Source organism: Centroberyx affinis, unplaced genomic scaffold, assembly GCF_046629955.1.
Source record: "Centroberyx affinis isolate AG114_WGS23_722 - 3 ecotype Tasmania unplaced genomic scaffold, CSIRO-AGI_Caff_v1 ptg001245l_1, whole genome shotgun sequence".
NCBI classification, from domain to species: domain Eukaryota; kingdom Metazoa; phylum Chordata; class Actinopteri; order Beryciformes; family Berycidae; genus Centroberyx; species Centroberyx affinis.
Window position 1 is genome coordinate 556302 of NW_027279756.1, and position 21808 is coordinate 578109.

A 21808-nucleotide genomic window follows, 5' to 3' on the forward strand; every position below is an offset into this window, starting at 1 on the left:
TGAGTAGGCTACTACTTCTTGTCAAAGAAGACCAGATGATTTGGACTGCTAGCGCTCCTAAATTTTGACCAAGTGGACTGCGGGACAACTGAATGACGCGGGATTACCTATAGCCTTGTAGGACAGAACAAAGTCCAAGACCCGAATGCGAGCATCTTCTCCTCGCGCGCTCAGTGCCGCCGTTTAGACTGGTGCGTCTTTGCCTCTCGGCGCGGTTTGTACTGCAGGTGTGTGGAGAAGGAGCAAGGACAGATGGCTGCGCTGACGATACAAAGGACTGACAACTTTTTGCACACCTTTTTACAGGTTTGTTGTATAATCCTTTTGACAATACACTAGGCTGCATGTATTGCGCTTTTATGTTTGCTACTGGATGCGCGTAAAAGCGCATCCGCCACAGCTTGTGCGTAATGAATGAACGCGCGTAATGTTTCTATAGTCGTTTTAAGTTGACTTGGATGTTTAATGTGTCCGACGCGTAATTGGGAAATGAATTACTATTTATTGTATTAGTATTAAAATACATTTCAGTGAACGCGATCATAGAAAAAGAGACAATTAAGAGTAAAAACTGGATATTTCAGATAAAGGTAAATAAATGTCAAAATAGCATTTTTTTTTAAACACAATTTCTTTAACAAAAAGGGACATTACATATAATTCTAAATATTTTGCATTATTTAACACAAAATACTAATTTAAAAAAAGATCTATTTAAAACTTTCCAGTTAGCTGCATGGTGGCTGATATAAAATTCTGGTGTGTGTATGTGTGTCCCCTCGCAGGACCGGACCCCCAGCTCCTCTCCAGAGGGAGCACCTAACGCCCTCTCCTTCCTGGCCACCACCTGTAGCCAGGCCTGGCAGGTGGGAGGCCCAATGGGCTCAGAAGGCTCCCAGTTCCCCTACGAGGGCACAGTCAGCTCAACATCAGGGATGTTTCAGCTTTGGAGCAACGACATGGCACCCAACTCAGCGCTCAGCACACACCAGATGACCTTCACAGTGCCCAAGGTGCAGTTCCCTGGACACATGCAGTCTGGCCTGGGCCACCACCACCATCACCACCACCACCACCATGAGCTGCCTCTCACCCCTCCGGCTGAACCGCCCTCGTCCTACTCCTTCGAACTCTCCCCGGTCAAAGTGCTGTCCTCCCAGCCGCAGGGCAACAGCCCCTACTATCCTCAGCACAACAGTGTGGGACAGAACTTCCCCAGCTTCCTCCAGAACTCCTCAGCCAGGCATCACCTGCCTGGAGGCCATGTGGAGGAAGCGCAGCAGTGGTGGAGCCTACCCCAAACCAATGCCGCCCCCCCAAACCATCCCTTCTCCCTGGGCAGGCAGCTGGTCCTGGGCCACCAGCCCCAGATAGCTGCACTTCTCCAGGGAACCTCCAAGGGCCTGCTGAGCTCCACGCGCCGCTGTCGACGCTGCAAATGCCCCAACTGCCAGGCTAACGGCGGGGGGTTGGAGTTTGGCAAGAAGAGACTGCACATCTGCCACATCCCAGAATGTGGCAAAGTGTACAAGAAGACCTCTCACCTCAAGGCCCACCTGCGCTGGCACGCCGGGGAGAGGCCCTTCATCTGCAACTGGCTCTTCTGCGGGAAAAGTTTCACACGTTCAGACGAGCTACAGCGGCACCTCCGCACGCACACCGGAGAGAAGCGCTTTGGCTGCCAGCAGTGTGGCAAGAGGTTCATGAGGAGTGACCACCTCTCCAAACATGTGAAGACCCACCAGACCAGGAAGAGCAGGTCTGGCCAGCCTTCACAGCACGGACCCACAGACCCTCTGCTCGCCACCATCAAGAGAGAGTAATCTCTGTGGTCGACCATTTAGACAAAACAAACAGCAATGAGCAGACTGTGTGACGATTCCATAAACATCCAGCTCCTCTTCCATTTTCTGTCGTCAAAGCCCTACTTTTGACTTCAGCATTAATTAGGTACTGTGAGTACAATAGAATTTTGTTCAAATATTCAGAGACCATTTTGAGTAAATTGTAAGACAACTTGAAGCCTTTTTCAGTGATTGTGTGAGTTTTGGTACATTCACTATACTGATCAAGATGCCACACAAACAGATGAGAGATCTGTTTGATCAAAACTGATTCATGCTGATGACAAATCAAGAGTTGTTTCAAATTCTACAAACTGCTATGAATATCCACGACCATAATTCGATTTTTTATAATCAAAATTCATGATGTAAATATTTCTAAGGCGGTGGCAGACATGGGCAAAATTCCAGTTTTACCATAGTATGTTGTCCATATTATCATGTTGAAATAAATTTATGCCTTAGTACAGCTTAAGGTTGCTGTATAAAAATTCAACTTTTTGCTCTTTTGAAAATAGATTCAGTACGGAATAATGCTTTGGTTGCTGTTGATAATTTGATTTTTATTCAAAAAAGTATCTTAATTTGTCTGCTTCAAGGTAGGGATCTTTTTTTTAAATGTAAACGCGAGCCTCTTTGATCTACAGATTTATCTCATCTGCTCTTAATCAGTATATTTATCATTGTGAAACACCATTGCTCCAGATAAGCAAACGTTTTAAACTTGTAAGTTCTTTGTAAATTATGTATAAATATCATGAACAACTTTATTGAAGTTATGGCCGCATGTAAATTTTAATAAACATTATCCTTGCTGAAACAAATTCACTGCTTCTAATAATGTTATTTCCTTACATCTTCAAGACTCAAAGTGAAGTAACAGTTTGAATTAACGGTATTAACCCTCTTACCACCTCATTCAATAAATGTGTGAATTTCTGAGAATGCCCTCAAGCCCCAAAACACCTAACATTTTATTTACATGATAATTTGACTGCATTCAGAATACAAATGCTGCTCATTGTGTCGTTGGTGTGAAGAAAGAAACTCCCAAAGAAGACCTGAGATGGTGGGGTGATCAAAGATTTTCACACCTCAAAGTAAATACTGATCCCATTGATGGGGGTCGGTTGTCTCGCCTTCTGCAATCAAGTTCACAGTCATGTGGCTTTTAATGAGTGTTTTCTTTCTCTCAGTGGAGAAGATTGAGTCAACAGATGCAACAGAGAGCACTGGAGAGGAATTCCCTGTGAATGGGACCCCTGTTGCTGAGACCCCCTCGGTGGTGACAGGAACTCCCTTTGATTTTGCACCCTTGTGAAAGTTAATACCCTTTCCCCCCTCTGTCCCCAGCCTCCATATATCACAGCCATGTTACGATCAGCCCCGCTTTACTGCCCAGAATGGGGCTTTATTCAGAGGCCAGCCAACCAGATGTCAGCTCATCCAGGGGTTCCTTCTCTTTGTCTTCCAGCCTGTTTGAACTTTATCTTAGGGGGATGATACACTGAAAATTAAGCAAGCAAAATGCTCTGCCTTTGTCTATATCAATGGTTCCCAAAGTGGGGTGTGGGGAGCTCCAGGGGGTCCCCAGCAAAATGAGGAAGAGTTTAATTTCACTATTATTTCATTCACAAGGTTCGCAGAATGTGAGAATGTATACGGATTACTATATTGATCATAGGTTTCACTCGGGCCACAGTGGTTCATCCCACCTACAGTATAGACAGTAATATAACACAATAATATAATTATTATTCTTAAACATAATTAACAACAAAAATCTCCTCAAATCGGATTATTTAAGGACATATTTTTTATCAAATGGGGGTCTGTGGCCTAATGTTGATCCATTTAGGGATCCTTCACATGAAAAAGCATGGGAACACCTGGTCCATATGGCCAAAGTTACGCTCTTTGTTGATTTATTGATTGATCAAAAGGAGAAAGGGACAGGCTCTATCAAGATAGATTGTAGAGAAAATTCAGTACAACACTGCAGTGCAATTTCTGAGTCTAGTGAAATTAAAACACTGACCAAACACTGCACTTACTTTCAAAAAGACACTTTTTATTTGATATGATACAACAGATTCTACTCAGTCAAACATGGCATCAACCAACCCCTCTCTTGGTCTTATGTCCATATCTTTCTTTTGGTTCTCTGTAGTGGTATTCCTTTGTGTTACATGCAAAAATGCCTGAAAACACGCCAGCTCACAATAACTACTGATGGGATCTGTGAGATGGTTCCACTCACCTAATTTCTCACCTTTCAATTCACTCTGTTTAATTTGGGTTTGTTGGAGATAGACTGTTAAGCAGCTTTTGCTTCAAGGAGGGCATTGAAATATGAGGCCTATTGATCTTTGGTGCAGCTGTGTGATCCAACTAAACTGGACGTGAAAGCCTTGTGGGGACCTCTACTGGCCACAAAGAGGAACTGACCTGACACTGACAGGATAACCTATCTAGTCTCCTCTTTATGTATAGTATATGCCACTAGTTACTCAGGCATTACAGTCCATACAATCAGACAGATATTTATGATTGTTCCATCATTACTTGCAAGACAAGTGGCAATCTGCACTATAGAGTAAGAGCATGAAATATTTGCGCTACGGTCGTTTTTTGGCACTGTGAGGAAGGGAGAGCATGCAGATTCGGCTTCTTTCTGTTTATCAAGTAATATCCTTCATTTTAACCAACTGGAGCAGTAAAATTAATTGACTTCTTTCATTCTTCATCTTACAAGTGGAAATGTAAGCTTGGCATTATGGTAAGCAGCACTGTACAGTATGTAGTGTATATGGGCAAAAGCGAACAGAGAATATTGAAATGGTGCACAGCCATGACATGACAACATTGGACTTGACTAATAAAACAACTGAATTTCATATTAGTTTAAACCAATGCATTTCTCTTTGAGGAGCCGTGTCCTCCAACCACAAGCAACTCATTCTGACCTGGAAAGAAAGATCTGTGTAAAGTAGCACTATGCCAGTCAGTCACCAAGGAGATGTTGCAGGCAGAGCTTTTGGGTCAGCACAGCAGTCCCGTTAAATGGCCATGTCTTCTTGTCTCCAATATAGTTACAGACTCTTGCACCTGTCTAACCATCAGCAACTCCACTAGAGTTGAGCAAGAAGTATTCTGAAGTGACGTCATGCCCACAGAGGACCTCCAGGGGGCTCCCTCACTCCTTTTTTGTCCAGATCAAACGAGGGCCAATCTCAGTCAAACAGAATAAGAGAGCATAGGGGCTCTCAACACCGTGGCAAGAAAGAAAGTTCTCCACTTTCACTTGAAATTCGAGTGAGTCCAGTCCTTGAGGCATGTTCAGATCAAGTGTCCTGCCTTTCCCATTCCTGTCTACATAAACAGCGAACTCAATTGTCAGCAGGGGAATGACATTATGTGTTAATATAGCTGTGTTTGTCTTCACAAAGGGGCGTCAGAAAAATCCAGCAGGGTGAGGAAAAAGCTGAAAGTGCTCTTCTTCAGATCAAAGAGCTTTAATAAGGGAGTTTATCAGAGTGTTTACAAGAAGAGCCGCTGCCAATCCTGTACACACCCTCATACACTCAGACGCATACATACATTGTTGCACAAACATACACATTCAAGCACACACATAACTCCAGTGACCGCCCCAATCAGGAATGGATATTTTATCTTCTTTGAACAAATTCCCCTTGCCCCTTGAAAGAGAGGAGAGTAAGATATACAAACTCTCAAAATGGTAAAAAGCAGAAATTGCCGTAACACCCAGTGTAGAGCGTTTGTACTCTCAGCCCAGTAACATTTCACTGGGTGCTGTTCATAAACACTGGCGGTGGCCAAGTCAAGTCACCTCACATTGAAAAGCTCTCTAAAAACAGGAGCCAAGTCACTTTATAGTTGCAGCCCATTATTCCTTCATATATTCCTTGACGTTCCTTCACTGTCCTCCGGAAATCATCACTGAACCAGGTTAGGGCCCAGCCCGACAATAATAACACAAACAGACGGTAGACGAGTCTTCTTGTCTCTACAGCTGTGGTGTTAGCCGCTGTTCTCCTGGCCCTGGAGTCAGATGGTGTCAGAGTTCATAAGTCATCCTCAGCCAGCTGGGTCAGGTTGCTGGAGCGTCGTCCAGATGAGGGACAGGGGCCCGACACTGGAGCCTGGCTCCCAGCGTCAGCAGCCGGACCCCTGCGGCAGCCCTCTCCTGCTCTCTGCTGGGGAGATGGGGAACATTAATCACACAGCCGGGGGCTCACTCACATAACTACTGAATGGAAAAGGAAGCCTCATCCTGAATTTGAGTCTAACAAAGAACAATATATGCCCTACTTTTTTGTTCCTGTGCATGACCTGCTAAACCTTTAGGTAATTGTAGGTAAATATCAGCAGAGCGCAATTTTCTGTTTACTGCCTCAATCCCAAAATGCATTGGCCTAAGTTCCATCTATTCACCCCACCACTAGTATGAGAAAACAATTATCTGTCTTTGGCATCTTTGACTTCCTTGCCTGGCTCAGTCTGTTTCCTGTTTGTTATGTACCAAGCCCATGCAGCCTGGGTAAATAGAGAAATAGGTGGAGAACAACAACTGCTGGCCTGTCAGCATGGCCCCACTAACGACAAGTGCCCAGTGATGACAGAGAGAGACGTAGTTAATGGTAATCTAAAGCCCAACAACAGGATGCGCCCATTGTTGACTAGCCAGATGGTGAAAACCTCAAAGTAAGGACAGACGGTCCTGGAATTTTGGACAGCTGGGTGGAAAATTTAGAATTTGGGTGAAACACTGATATGTTGGAATTTCCCTACTTTACATTCCACCCACTGAATCAAGTGTATCTAGCTGCCTGTGACAGCAAACAAACGGTGATCCCTTTCCTTCAGAAATATCCTGAGTTTTTACCAATTCCTTTTTTATCCAATAGGGGGAGAAGTAACTCTCCTTTTGACTCGACAAATCCCTTCTCTGTATGTGTGTCTAGATAAATGGTTACCATTTACCAAAGTCTTTCATCTTTTAATTAACATTAATGAGCACATTGGAATTATTGTTAGACTTCCTGCAATGGCCCATTATTTCCCGAGTGGTTAGTTTCCCCTGGCCTTGTTTTGCTATTAATTTTCCGAACGCTGGTGATAAATTATGACTGCTAGACAACCCTAGAGCACAGTGTTCAGATATGTGCGCCATAATTACATTTCACTGTTACAGCAAGCCCCCCATATAGAGACCTTTGTCTTTGTGTGTGTGTGTGTGTGGGTGTGTGTGTGTGTGTGTGTGAATGCTACCTGTGCACTTTGTGCGGTGGGTGTGCACAGCCCATTTGACACAGCTTGGCAGTTTGGCTGATCAGTAAAGGCCAGTTGGATGTGTGACGGGGAAACAGTCTGCGGGTCAGTGGGGCACGGCTGGACCATAGTGGGCTGCAAATACAAACAACAGGCAGGTCACTCACCAATACTGAAGGGCATACACATAATACCATTTGATGTTTATGTGTATGTTTGTCCTTTTCTATTCCATTTTGTGTTTGTGGGTGTGCATTGGAGGTAAATGACTGTATTGGTACTGCTACTTCTAGCACTAAGTATGAGTACAACAAGACAGCAGCCTACAGTATCTATCCATTAGTTGTGTACAGTCTGTCAGGCTCAGCTGCAGCCCATTCCAGTCCTGCACCCAAAATGTGTCTTAGGTGTCTTGTGACCAAACGGCACTGCTGTGTTTGGATGGGTGGCAGCTGCAGGACAGAGGTAGGTAGGGTAGAGAAAGGTACGGTGAAAGGAACCTACGTCCCGCAGTGAGTACGCCTCGCTGGCTCCTTGGCTCTGGCCCTGACTGGGCAGGTAGAGCGTGGGCAGGGAGGTGTTGTGGGAGTGCAGGGAGGGCAGCTTATGGCGGTCAATGGAGGCGGAGGAGTGGGGCCGCAGAGCAGAGGCAGCAGACAGAGGGGGCCTCATGCTTCGGCCCAGGCTGTTGGACTTGCTCTCTCGCCGCTGGTACTCAATAGGTGACTGTAAGGCTGAAACACACAGAGGAACAGACAGGATTCATATAAAGCTCTGTTACTGATTTTGAATGATTTACAAAGTGTTATATCATGTGAGGTCAAATATAGGTGTCTTTACTTAATCACACTGTGCATCTGCTTACTGTGAGCTGACAACAAAGTCAATAAATGGAAAATAAGCTGAAACATGAGTTATGGATCTGGAGGTCTGGCTTTGGCTGTCGGTGGGCTCCGCAGTTGGGTCTTACCATTGAGGAAGTTGCGCTGGGTCTCCAGGATCTGACCCACATCATTGGCCCAGGCCCTGCAGATGTCGGGGGAGGAGGTCTGCAGCTGGAAGCGCACCACACTCCCGTCAGCATTGCGTGACGTCAGCACAAAGCGCCCGGCATCAACCTCCACGCAGGGCTCCACCCCCAGGCAGCTCACCTGGAACAAATCACATCTGACTAGCATCTGTGAGGAGGCCATCCTGCCGTGCTGCTCGTTAAATACTTCACTAACGCACGCAAGCTTCCAAAAACCCCGATCCCTGCCCTGGGACTGTCTTACATAACCTATGCTGATTTAGGCTAGATTTAGTGCGGTGTGAATCTCTTGTGTAACTCAAACCTGGGAGAAACTGTTGTACTTTCTCATTTTGAATACTTTATTTTGCTACAATATCCTGTGCGGTTGATAAGATTTTGCAGAGGCTCAGCAGACACCCACCTTGATGCTGTTCTTAAAGGTGTAGCCGGGGAGTGAGAAGCCTTTCTTTCTGTCGATTGGCTCGCTGAAGATGACCAGCTGCTCAAACAGGAAGACCCGTCTTTCCTTGGCCCGGGACAGGAAGCTGCTGTCCTGCTCTGTGACGGTGAAGGTGTCTTGCTGGAGCAGCTTGCCCTGGGCTGTGATCTTCCCCTGGGACAGTGGCGAGGAGAAACACAACAAACAAAGGATGTGGTTACGGTATGGCTTTCAAAACCTGAATAGCTGGCATGAAAAATGTTTTCGAGACTTAGAGGGATATTCCAAATTCCAGAGTCTTACCTCGAAGCCTTGTAGTCGGCCCACATTCATCATGTCATTGCAGCGTTTTGGCACAAAGCACATCACTTCTACGGCTTTCTGTGTCACAGACAAAAGAGAGCTTGTTATTAAGAACCCTGATGCCAAACATAGCTTTGCATAAACTCATGCATTTTAAATAGTGCTTTAAACAGTATGTTTATGCATCAGAACACCCCACCTCCAACTCCTCTGTGTCCATCCCAGCTTTGGTGTAATACTTCAGGAAGTCCTGTTCAAATAAACACAGCATGGTCACTAGAGCATTCCAGGTTTACTAGTCGGTGTAAGGTGAGGACATCTGGAGGAGTATTTATGGGTGTTCTTTGAGCCCACGATTCATGTGAATGCCGGGGGTATAAGTTTGGCAAAGTTTGGTACAAGGGACGGCATTTTATAAGAACCTTCAAAGACCTACTTGTCTTTTATGTATATTTCCACTTCATATTAATTCTAAAAGTGTTGCTCGTCATGCCTTACTCTTTACCGCTTCCTCTCTGACTGGAACTTAGCTTGTAGAAACACTGTGCTCAGTGTCAGTCAGTGTTTCTGAACAGAGGGGTGAATGTGTGTGTGCTTGTCTGTTTACAACGCAGTGACTGACCCTGCTGTGTGTCAGACGGCTGCTCAGTGGACACCAGTGTGTGTGTGTGGGTGTATATGTGTTTGTGTGGGTGGGTGATCAACAGCACAGCGGTGCCCTGCGTTTCACCTTGAGCAGCAGCTGGTACTTCATGATCCTCTGGACAGGTTTGATGAGCAGGTCGTTGAGCTGCAGCCTGTGGCCCAGCTGCTGTCGCAGCTCCTGACAGCACAGACGGACACAACAGACACAACACCAGTCAGCATGACAGCCACAGCACACACAGCCTTTATTATGACAGACTGTGGCAGCTAATAGTCAATATGACAATATCTTACAGGGATTATACAGTAGGTCCATTTATCTTGTGTTTACTGTCCATGAAAAGGAAGTGATTATACTGTAAAATATAAATGGCAGCTCAAAACATACACCTCTGGCTATGTATAATGTATGCTATAGGCACTTTGAGACATTCATGCATAATAAGCAGCTTACTAACTACAGGTCTGTGTAGCGAGCAACATCCCCCCAGCGTATTGTGGATATGCATGTGTGTGATGAGAGATATTCACCTCAAAGTAAGTCTCGATGTACTCCGAGACAATGTGCTCCGACTTGGGCTTGTTCTGACAGTATACAACATACATATGCAGACGCCTCTCCTGCATCAAACAAGCCAAACAAGCAGTTTGTTACTAAACCATTAGACAAAACCTTTGATACAAATATGCCACAAGGTAAAAAAAAAAAAAAAAGCAACAAAACTTCAACACAGGTCTCAGTGTGAGAGAAATACATCTTGAATCACTTTACAAATAAGGAAAATGCACCTGGAATCAAGCAAAAACAACAAAAATCAATGTGCAATGTCTCTGTTTGCTGTTTGGGATGGAAGATAGCAGAGCAATAGTGATTTGTCTTGGAGCGAGGGCCTTTGAAGCTGACTCTGTCTGGTCAGGGCCCACTCTACTGTGACTAATTGGCAGCAGAGTGCAGCTGTGGCAGACCTGGGAGCCCTAATGGAGTTACGTGTGGATGAGCATCAGGTTATGTATAATTTACCCAGGTTACTCTACGTGTAACCAGAGCCTTTTAGAGCCCGCCGATATAGGACTCTACCTAGCAACCGGCTGCATGGCTCTGTAGCCTGGAGACTAAGCTGCTGCACCTGACGATGGACATCATGCAACGCTGCAGAGGACGTATGCAGAGGAGTGAATGTGAAATATGAGTGTCTCTGAGCACGTGTGAGGAAATGTGTTCCTTATACACCAGCATGGGTGCATGTTTACATGTGTTTATATGCTTGTGTGTGTGTGTGTGTGTGTGTATGTATGTATGCATATTGGTGATACAATTCTTGTTAAAAGTGGATTGGGCACCTTCTCACCTCTTTCTGCTTTTCATTAGGGCCATGTTCCCAGTCTGCTTGTTTTCACAGTTTGACACCATGCTTAGATTTAGTTACAAGTTGCTTTATTCCCCCACAGGCTTTTTAAGTCGATTACCCAGCGGGCTCAGCCTTATTGAATTGTTTAAAGAGGCGCAGAGAAAGCGAATATAGGGAAAGAGAGAGACACCCAGACGTTTTAACTCAATCATCTTCAGACCAGAAGCAAAGCCAAGTTGGTCAAATTACCCAACATGTCTACTCGGTCTGCATGTGCCACCACTTAACCAATAAACATAAATCTAATTCTGCTCCTTGTGTAAGCCCCGTCTCTCTATACCCGCTCACCTCCATTCTATTCTGAGAACAATATACTTCAGAGTATATCTTTCTCCCACACATCACATCGCTTCATTCTTGAGCCAAGGTACAGAGGAAGAAGTAGGTCGCTGTTTTGGGTGGATATAAGCCTCCATATCAAAGGGTTCCAGCTAAGCGTTTGTTATTCCTCGTCTTATTCATGTTGTCTTTTCTGACTGTTTTTTCCCTGGTGTTTCCTGACCGGTCCAGTCCAGACTGGAAATTGGCCAGTGTGTGAGTGTGAGTGTGTGTGTGTGTGTGTGTGTGTGTGTGTGTGTGTGTATGTGTATGTGTGTGAGTGTGACTGTTTGGTGTGTGCTCTGTTGTAAAAACACAGCCAGGACTGAGACGTATCAATAACAGGGAAGTGGAAGGAGAGACGCTGGCAGCTGAGAAAGAGAGAAAAAGAAAGAGGGAGGGAGAGAGAGAGAGAGAGAGAGAGAAAGAAAGAGAAAGAAAGAGAGAGAAAGAGAGAGCGAGAGAGAGAGAGAGAGAGAAAGGGACACGGTGGAGGATAAACAGGAGCTCCTTGCGTGTTTTCTCAGCTCTATTTACTCTCTCGCCAAACAGCACCAGGAAGCAGACCCAGACGCTTCCACTGACAAAAGTGTGTGTGTGTGTGTGTGTGTGTGTGTGTGTGTGTGTGTGTGTGTGTGTGTGCGTGCGTGTGTGCGTGTGTGCGTGTGTGTGTGTGTGTGTGCCTATGTGTGTCCATGTGTGTGCACAGTTGTCAGACTCACATGCTTAATGAAGAGCTGAGCCAGTCTCTCTGGCTCTGCCAAACACTTCTCCAGCTCACCCAGGAAGTAGCTACACAGAGAAAACACACACACACACACACACACACACACACACACACACACACACACACGCACAAGCACACACAAATGAGGACAAGCATGCACATAGCCAACAAGGAAGGTCAGAGTTGTCTCCTGACCCATTGTTCCTTTGACTTCCACATAGCCACAAACACAATCCTCTGCTAATCTTTTTTTTTTGTCCAGTGCTTTGAATGCAACTCTCTCTGTTGCACACATATAGACCTACACATGCAAGTGGATATGAAATGTAGTCAGCAGTCAGGGACTTACTCTTTATGCCAGTCAAAGATTTGGTGAATGTTCCCAAAAACAATCTTGTCTTTTCCCTTCATGTCCTCCGGCATACCTTTAGAGTTCATAGTGCCCATGTAGCCCTGGGATAGAAAAACAGAGCCAACTCAACAGAAATTCATTCACACCTAAAAATACTTCACCTGGCTTCGAATAACACTTGTAAATATAGCCATGCCGTTAAAACACACTGTAGCAATAACACCGGCTATTATTGAGCTTTTATTAACTTTCAGAGGGCGACAGTTCTCCTCAGGCCAAAATATCTTCAGCTATTTCAGGCACCGAGAGATGGATTGCCTTGCAACATAATACTCTTCAAACTAATAATTCATAAAATGTGCTTAAGAATGGAGACGGTGGTTTTGGAGCCTGACCAAAGCTGAAACTGGAGGTATTGCGATGCTAAGGATTTAGAGTATAAGTGTATAACTTGGATCCCTCTGTCTGAGTGCTGATGGTATTTTCTCAGTCACCAGAGTGTAAGATTTACCTCTACTATGAGCCCCAGGTCTGCCACATAATGCTTCTCTGTCTCAATAAGCTCCTTCAGTACGTACCTGTGCAGATGAAAAATGAGAAAGGATCAGTGTTAGAGAGCCCATTATTAGAAGACAGAGCGTCTTTCTTTGAAAGGTCTTTACAAAGAGTCAAGATATAAATATAAAATATGTAAATACTGTCTGCCATGTCACACAGCACTTCTTGAAGCAAGCATTTACAAAATATGTGGCTGCTCGGTGTTGCCTTGAGGATAAAACTTTGAGTCAGTGGGGATGAATGACATGTTTGGACCTTCGTATTGATGAAACACATACATGCTTTTCTCTAAGGCACTCCTCCTCTCCTCCTCCGTGTCGGCCGCGGCTGACGATTGGCTGGAGGTGTCGTCCATCAAGACAGAGCCGCTGTCATCTGGCAGGACGCTGGTGGACTGAGTGTCCTGGGACAGACAGACAGAGAAATTGGTTATTAGACAAGTAGGTGGTCCAGTGTCAATACTGTTGGGAGGGGTGAGGGGGCTGAAGTGAGGGAGAGAGATGGTAATGATGCAGGTTGCCAAGGTGACCAGGGAGAGCAGATAGGCACTAGGAACAGAGACAGAATGATAAGGAGATCGGATTCAGATTGTCACCATTAATGGTCCGGGCTTTGCACACAAGCCACAAATAGATGGAGAGAGATTAGTAAGAGACAGAGAGTTAGAGGGAGGGAAAGTGACAGAGAGCAACAGGCTCTGTAACTATAGGAAACCATGACGAGAGCTGACGTTCTTGATGAGTTGATGGCTTGAGAGCGGTCCCACCCATATGGGAATAAGTCACACATTTCCATCAATGCTTATTTGTCACCATGGGTATCGTTTGGTCGGATAATCCTCCTACTTCCGGAGCACTACTGCACTAACATCTAACGTCAGACTTTCCTAGTACTAGCTTATATGCTGAAAATAGAAATCCATACAGGAAAAACCAAGGTTACTCTGATCTAATCGATTGTATTCATGCAGCGTATACATGACCTCCTTTTCACGCTTTTTCCTGGAATTGATATGATTTCCTGCGGGGGTCCTGGTGCAGATATAGAGTCATTGTCCACGCCACAACAAAGCCCGAGAGTAAAAGCATCACCCGCTCAGTGGATACCCCCTTCCAGCTCGTACATAACTCTCATGTTTGTGTAACCTACTTCCCTCTGACAATGAGCACAATCCCCCCTTTATATGGTCACCACATGACTCACTACTATCTCGCTGTACATTTCTCTTTACTTAAGAAATTCTCCCCTCTATTTTTAGCCCTCTTGTTCGCGCTCAGTCGTTTCTGTTTAGCCTATTCTTTCGCTCCTGGCTGTGTAAACCTATGGGAGCAGCTGTCTGTCCTCACCTAAATCCCTCTGTGTCCCAATGTCCTAGCCAAGCAGAACCTCCCCACCTTAGATACATACACAAACCTGCACACACACACACACACACACACATACACACGCAGGCACACACATGCAGACCAGAGACACGCATCTAATCCCTCAGACTCCCCTGGCAGACTGCAGCCTGATGGAGAAATAAATAGATGGATGGATAGATAGACAAACAGGTAGATAGACTTTCTCCTTCGCTCCTTTTTACCACCCACATATCCTCTGGCCTAGTTCAACTTGTTCACCTGCTGTCTCCATGATAGACTTGTTGGCTTCTTCAGATTGTGAGCTTTCTTTTTTGTCATGGTGAAAATGTGTGTGTGCATGTGTGTGTGTGTGTGTGTGTGTGTGTGTGTGTGAGAGAGAGAGAGATAGAGAGAGAGAGGGAGAGAGAGAGAGACAGAAAGGCTCCATATAGGCCCTCGCTCCCCTGGCTCGCCTTGCCCCGCTAGGAGAGCTCCAGCCTGGCTGACAGGTCTCCCTGGCTGCCTGATCACTTCCAGATGTGCTCTGGCAAAGCCCACAGGAAAAAAAAAATCCCCCCCCCTCTCACTCCCTCTGTTGCATGTTTTGTTTTTCTACCCAGAAGCAAAAGTCAAAACCGGCAAGGAGTTTTAATAAAAGCTGAGATCACGCTTGTTTTTCTTGCAGGGAAATCTTGCTTTCGTTCGGCGGCCATGCTGCGAAAAATATCCATCTTAACTGGTCAATTGAGTCTTAATCTATTTTTCTTTCTTCTTATTTTTTTTTTTTTGTTTCAAGTGAAAACTAGGAAGATTTTTTATGGATCAACTGTCATTATCTTGATACTACACTCTTAACAAAAATGGTTCTATATAGTACCAGAAAACAGTTTTTTAGGGTTGTACCATAGCAGAAGGTTATTTGGTGCTATTTGGAATTCTTTTATAAAGGTTTTCTAAACAGCAGCATTAAAGTCATAATCTGGGACATTTTCATATAAATAAATGCCCATTTTGCTACTCTCTATGGCCACTTGATATAACACAATGGTGAATCATCCTATACCTAGTTCATGAAAGATTTTACATTTGCTGTATCAAACACCCAGTGTCAGGTATGTCTTTCCCAGGAAAATCCTTGCAGAGGAAGTGATGCATTTTAGATTTCCGGCAGCAGTAGCAGCAGCTTGTTTGGAATAAATAGAAGAAGAAATGGGTTAGCACTAGGCTGGAACAGACTAGGAAAAGGAAAGGAAAGACTAGTACCTTCAGAAACTCAAACTTCATCAACAGAAAACCAAAGGAAAAAGATTTCACAGAACTGGCCACATTGTTTGAACTGATCTCTCAACCCAACTGGCAGAATCTTTCACTTGTTTTAAGAAAAGTAAGATTTTAAGAGTGAGTATGAGACCAAATTAATTGTAAATATGGACATTGTTTTTGACGTTCTGAGGGGAAGAGGTGGAGAGATGGGGAAAAGGGAAACAGAGCTCATGATAACATCTCTGCTCCTTTCCCCTCAGTCTTTTGCCCCACTTTTCCCATTTCAGTGAGAAACTGTTCTTCAATCCATAGCTCTTCTATGGGTCAAGATGGGAAACTGTACTAACTATTCTTCCTGAAAGCAATTTTGATAAATACTGTGATATGCAGCTCTGGCTTATTTTGAAGCCCCAGCTTGTTTAACTGCTGACATATCATTACAAGAATTTTCCATTGACCGATAAACAATAAACATGTGATTAAAAACTCTGCTCCACTGTGGTCGAGAGATCAGATTACAGACACCAGCATGAGGAAAGGGAGTTGGAAATAACAAGAATGTATATCATAGTGGACATGTGGCCTATGGAGGTGGGGTAGAGGGCAGAACAGAAAGACAGAAACCACGGCTTGGAGATGACTGACCTACATAATTTAATCTCTCCCCCTCTCTCTCTCTCTCTCTCTCTCTCTCTCTCTCTCTCTCTCTCTCTCTCCCTCCCCAAAGATTGGCAGTAAAAACACCAAAGCATTGACCTCATCCCTCTGATGTAATCGTGCCATTAATGGCTTTTGATGTGTTGTTGAGGCTGAAATTAGGGCTTAAGTGCTCCGGTGTCGAGTCACCAATGGGGCTCACTCCGCGATGCTCCAACTCCTGATAACATATGTTTTTTTTTTTACATTGAAAGGGCTCAGCCACTGCCGGTTCATGCTGCATTACTGCTGTTCTACCAAATCCTTTGCAACAGTTCCATCTCGCAGCATTCAGCGAACCTTTGAACGCTCGACTTGAGACTTTCCATTGCTACAAGCAACCGACTCCAAATGTTTGATGGGAAAATGAAAGCGTATGTGCACATAGTGTTCTTTGTCATTTCTCAGAAGTGGAGTCATCTTTCATCACATCTGCCAGTTGGTGCCATTTCCTATTTATCTCCAGGCATGTCCTTTTGTAACACGGTGAATGTGAATCATCCATCACACAGGTCGCTGTCAAACCCTGCCCTCTGCATTGATCTGCTGTGAGAGAGAGCTGTATTCATTTAGATTCCGCTGCATGTATGTGTGTGTCTGCACGTGTGTGTATGTGTGTATATGTGTGTGTATCTGTATGAGTCTGTGCGTGTGCAGTCACAAGCTTGTGTGTGTGTGTGTGTTTGTTTCGTTTGATAGCCGAGCGCAGCCAGCAGCGGTAGAGTTAGTCATTTTCAGATCTGGCTGAAGGGCCATGGAGACAAAGAGTACTGATGTCACCTCCCCGCCAGGCTGGATCCTCACTGTGAATATCACTACTACTCCTCTTAGGGACTGTCTACAGTAAACTGATTCAGCGGTGGATTTACTCCCCATAGCTTGAGTCCCATCATAGCCGTTTATTGATTCTATAAATGGGAAGGCATACTCGGTTTTCTGGCATCATGTCATGAGATGGTGATTTAATAATATGTCTTTAAGAAAGTGACAGAAACCAGCGTCCTGCTGGTTGCTATCTTTATATGGCATATGTAGTGCAGTCTGTATGATCCAAGATACAGATACAAGATCCAGATACAAGATATTAGTACAGGTTGGTAGTAATACACTGTTAGTACTACAGTACTAACTTGGGGTCCGGGGACCACCAGGGGTCCTTGAGAGAGTTCCAGGGGATCCACAGCAAATTGATGAATTGTTAAACTTCACCATTATTTCATTTACAAGAAGTCAACACAATTACAGGATGTAGAACAATTACAATTTTGATCATAGTTTCACTGTTATCTCTCTACCTACAACACAGATAGTGCTGGAATTCTCGACAAAATCATATCTAACAATAAAAATATTCTCATATTTGGGTTCGAGAGATAAATTCTCATCAAATGGGGGTCTGTAGCCCTAATATGGACTAAATTAGGGGTCCTTGACATAAAACAGGTTGAGAATCACTGGTGTAGACTGACCTGGGTGTGTGGCAGCGAGGTGCAGCCCATCAGGGAATCAGTTAGGTAGCTGGGGGATTGTAGTGTAGCAGGTGACAGGTCCTCGGGGCTAGCCAGGCCATCTTTCCACTCCTGGAGCACACACACACAAACACACAAGAGTGTCAGATTAGCACAATATCAATATGATGCAAAATCTGCATAGCATGCGTATACACACACAGACACAGACACACACACACACACACACACAGGCAGCTACACAACCCACCACAACAGGAAAAGAGGGCACATGAGTCACAGAACATGGCAGCAGTGTCAGGGTGAGTTCCTCCAGGCTGAGCCAGCAGTGTTGCTGTTATATAACAGCGTCATCACCTGCCATGATACGTAGTCCACGGATCAACACTACATCAAACATGTGTCTCCGCTGATATTCGTAAGCTACCTAGTGTAAACAACCCGTGGTCAGGATGGTGGCTTTAGTTTGTATTCATAAAGGAGTAATCCTTTGTCTATTTACCTCAGAACCTGTTCACACAAAGCCCTTGTGATACAATAGTGTGGGAATCATTCAAGCTAATGAGTTTACTTATGAGGTGGTTCATTTCATGGAAGTTTAAAAAGGAACTTAAACCGCAAAGCCAGCAGGCAAAAAGTTTTGTTTGCTTAGTTCATGTGACCTGAAAAAAAACATCAATACATCCTACTTACAGCTAAGCTAAACTTCTCACCAGTTCTCTGTGGGTGACAGGCAGGATCGTGAGGGGCTCATCAGGCCCAGGGGGGCTGCCCAGATCCTGGCTGTGGCTGTGGGATGGAAGAGGCGGGGGCTTTCCCTCCAGTTTGCGGACCTGCCGCTCCCCCTTAGCGGTGGCCCCGGCGCTGAGTTTGCGGACAGGGTTGGTCAGCCACTTCTTCAGGGTGCTCACGGAGCGTCTGGAGCCTGGGGAGCTGGGGGCCGAGCTGCCTGACGCCTGGGGGGGAAGAGACGCCACAGAGGTGGAGATGCTGCCCTCGCTGCCTGCTGCCGAGTACGAGTCTGGAGAGAGAGAGAGAGAGAGAGAGCAAAACGTTATTGAATTGAGCGTCTGAGGGGAAAACAATGTGGAGGTACAGCAGACAACTGATAAACAATTGTATAATGGGAGTCTATGACTAGAGGAAGACGAAGGACAAAGGGCAGAGTACACCTAGACTGTCTACCGGTCTACATCAGGCCAGCACAGTCAGTGAATTAATTAATCTATAGACAGGAACAACAGTGCAAACAGACCATTTCCATTTGGTCTAAAGCTAGGAAACACCTGACTGACTGCTAAGTGGTGGTCTGTGAGGAGATTGGTGCAGGTCAGCGAGAGGTGATGGAGGACTGGAGGCAGAAGACACGTCAACACACCAGGGGATGAGAAGTGGAGAGAAATCAAAATAAAGACTGGCTGCTATATAAATAGGCTTTCTCCTCAAACACAGCTGTGCAGCTGTTAGCTGAACCATAAAAGACGCATTGTTCTGTTTAGAATTAGTTCAAGCAGACCATAATTGTTATATTTGAGCCGTGCATCAAATCACATGATCAGCACACACACTGATGCGAGGCAGACGGCGGAGGTCAGGATGGTCAAGTTTTGATGTCATGTGACCTCGAGCCTCTGAAAAAAACCCTTGACCAATTGCAGATCGGCTCCTGCACAGTGATGTCACGAGGACATGGGAAGTGAGCAGGGGGTTGGTTGGGACCGGAAGTCCACTTTAATCCTTTGTGGAGGGGAAGATCCTTGCTTGGGTCTGTTTGTTTTTTCTGTCTTGTCCTCCCTTCCCACCCCTCCTCACCCGCCCAACCCTTCCTTCTGCCTTCCTCAGTCCCGAGATAGCTCTTCCTAAGATGTGTGTCTGGGGTCTTTTATCTATTGTGTGTGGACACAGTTCAGACCTGCTTCCCATCCATCTTCCTGCCCTGGGCTTGACCTCTAACCCCTAATCACCACTCTTCTACAGATGGAGAAACACTCTCTCCTGCTAGGACTCACTGCCATGGCTTATTATTGTTCAAATATGGCAGCTATTTCACACTTCTGGGACAATTCTGGGATTCCACGCTGGATGTGAGAAAGTTGGTGGAAGAACTGCTTTGCTCAACTTTGGTTTCCATAAAAAATATACTTTCTATGCAGTTTGTGAATTTGCTATGCATTTGTTTGTAAGAGGATTGACCTAATTTCAGTGTATTCTCTATATGAGACACAGAGATCTTATCAGAGCACAACAGTAGGACGCAGACTGCTCAGTAAAGCCACGCTGGGTGTGGCCCATTTTGTGAGTGTTCCAACATCAAAGCCAGCATAAATCCACAATCCCCTTCAGCGTTCATGTTTAAAGTGATTGAGCTTTTCCACACTTTATTCATCCAATTAATTTCCCTCAGAAATACAATGGTGGCCTGTGTTCCAATCGATGAGAAAGAGGTATGTAAAAAAGTCCCCCACTGTCCATCGTAAAACCTTAGGCACAGTGTTTGAGAGATGGCTAACCTCAGAGCAAAACAACTCACCGCCATGAACTCACATTGCCCCCAACACACAAATCTTTCACAATCATGATGGAATACACTTTTTGGGGATCCTAACTGCTAACCAAAGGCTGTCTGCGTTAGTGTGTCTCCTTCACAGAGGGAGAATTTTCCCCTCTAACCTCTCTCCAGCATGTCTTGCCATATTTTACAGGCATCATGCATGTGTGTGTGTGTGTGTGTGTGATCCCAGGGTGGCCAATTTCCTCATCCTCTCCACCATCCCCCCCATCCACATGAAAGACTGGAGAGTGTAAGGAGATCTGAGCCTGGCAGGATGGGGGGATGAACGGAGGGAAGAGAGGAGGAGTGGAGAGCAGAGGGGTACAAAGAAGGGAGAAGCCTGAATCCTGGGGGGAATGGAAGGAAACTTTGAACAAACAGTGGACGGGTCCGTAGACAGAGAGACGACACAAAAAAGAAACAATAATTTGAGTTCAAGCTTAGCTGCTCTTTGTGAAATATCTTAGAAGGAGAGGACAATAGGATGTCAAAAACATCTCAAAGCCGTTGTATTTATGGTCTGGTAAAAAACCTGAGGCGATGCATGCACCATCTCTGTATTCATCTCTGGAGGATCACAACTAGAGAGAGAAGAGAGGGGATGAAAATGATGCTGAGCACATGTGATATGTAAACTCAACCCCAGCTTCTGTGACCTTAACAAGGGCCAGGCCCATGAGGTTTGTGTTTCCCAGCGTTCCACGCTCAGGTTCAGCCAGGTCAGGGTTCAGGGTGCCAAAGTGCACAGACACAGCCAGTAACACCACCCGCTTACCATCTCCAGACATCAGCGGAGATAGCTTATCAAGACATGGGTGGAAGAGAGGCTGACACCACCTCCATGCCTGGGGGAAACTGACAGGGAAGGGAGGCAGCAGTGACACAGAACGATCCGAAACTGTGTGTCAGAATGACGCAGTGGCGCTGTCAGATGTACAGATTTACGATTTGCCAAGACGACATAATTCACTGGTTCTATAATGAGGATCATCATATCTGCATCTGTCACCATGGCAACTAGGCTCCGCAGTTTACCCGCTGCTCATCGTGCATATGGGTCAGTTTCCCTATTGACCCTGGAAAGCTTCAGAGATTGCGTCTCTGTATTGTTGTGAAGCCTTGCACAAGCCACTACAGGGACGTGTACAATAGCTTTTTTACAGAAACGGTGAGGAAATTGTACAACGCAGAGAGAGATGATATGAGTTTCCCCTTAGGGCTATGTGCTCCCTCTCTCCCCACGCACGGCAACATAAGAGGAGTTGATACCATTATGCACCTACACAGTGGAAAAAACCTTCCCACTCCCTCCCTCCCTCTGTCTTGTTGCACGCTGATAGTGCCCAGCGACATTCATCTCCATAATGGTGTTTCTAAGAAAAGATTACGCAGGCTGATTTTGTTAATGCAAGTTGACTATTGTTTATGCGCTTGCGATAATTAACAGCTGAAAGGAGCAGGGCAACAGCGTCGCATTAAGCTGGCCTGATCTGTGGTGATCAGTTAATGCTGGGCTTTCACCAAACGCCCACTCACTGTCTGAAAGACTGAAAGGCTGAGTGGCTGCCGGGCCGGGAGGCT

The 21808-nt window shown here is 45.4% G+C and overlaps 2 protein-coding genes across 4 annotated transcripts in view; one reads left to right on the forward strand and one right to left on the reverse strand.

Moving 5' to 3' along the window:
- Positions 1-252: 252 nt before the first annotated feature.
- sp5l (Sp5 transcription factor-like) lies at positions 253-1823 on the forward strand. The gene is made up of 2 exons (XM_071524896.1): positions 253-306; positions 786-1823. The coding sequence occupies exons 1-2, from the start codon at positions 253-255 to the stop codon at positions 1821-1823; spliced, it is 1092 nt and encodes a 363-aa protein (XP_071380997.1).
- Positions 1824-3900: 2077 nt separating this feature from the next.
- Positions 3901-21808, reverse strand: part of arhgef25a (Rho guanine nucleotide exchange factor (GEF) 25a) — a 45430-nt gene continuing 27522 nt past the window's right edge. For 2 of the 3 annotated variants that reach the window (XM_071524871.1, XM_071524873.1), the window contains 15 exons: positions 18390-18697; positions 17677-17787; positions 13181-13305; positions 12856-12922; positions 12342-12445; positions 11988-12057; positions 10070-10159; positions 9624-9716; positions 9093-9143; positions 8894-8971; positions 8573-8764; positions 8110-8290; positions 7644-7873; positions 7140-7274; positions 3901-6064 (listed from right to left, as the gene is read on the reverse strand). In XM_071524871.1, coding sequence (XP_071380972.1) covers positions 5933-6064; positions 7140-7274; positions 7644-7873; positions 8110-8290; positions 8573-8764; positions 8894-8971; positions 9093-9143; positions 9624-9716; positions 10070-10159; positions 11988-12057; positions 12342-12445; positions 12856-12922; positions 13181-13305; positions 17677-17787; positions 18390-18697 — 1967 coding nt within the window. In that variant the 3' untranslated portion in view covers positions 3901-5932. The remainder of the gene's footprint in view (positions 6065-7139; positions 7275-7643; positions 7874-8109; positions 8291-8572; positions 8765-8893; positions 8972-9092; positions 9144-9623; positions 9717-10069; positions 10160-11987; positions 12058-12341; positions 12446-12855; positions 12923-13180; positions 13306-17676; positions 17788-18389; positions 18698-21808) is intronic. The other variant, XM_071524872.1, reaches the window with a different exon arrangement.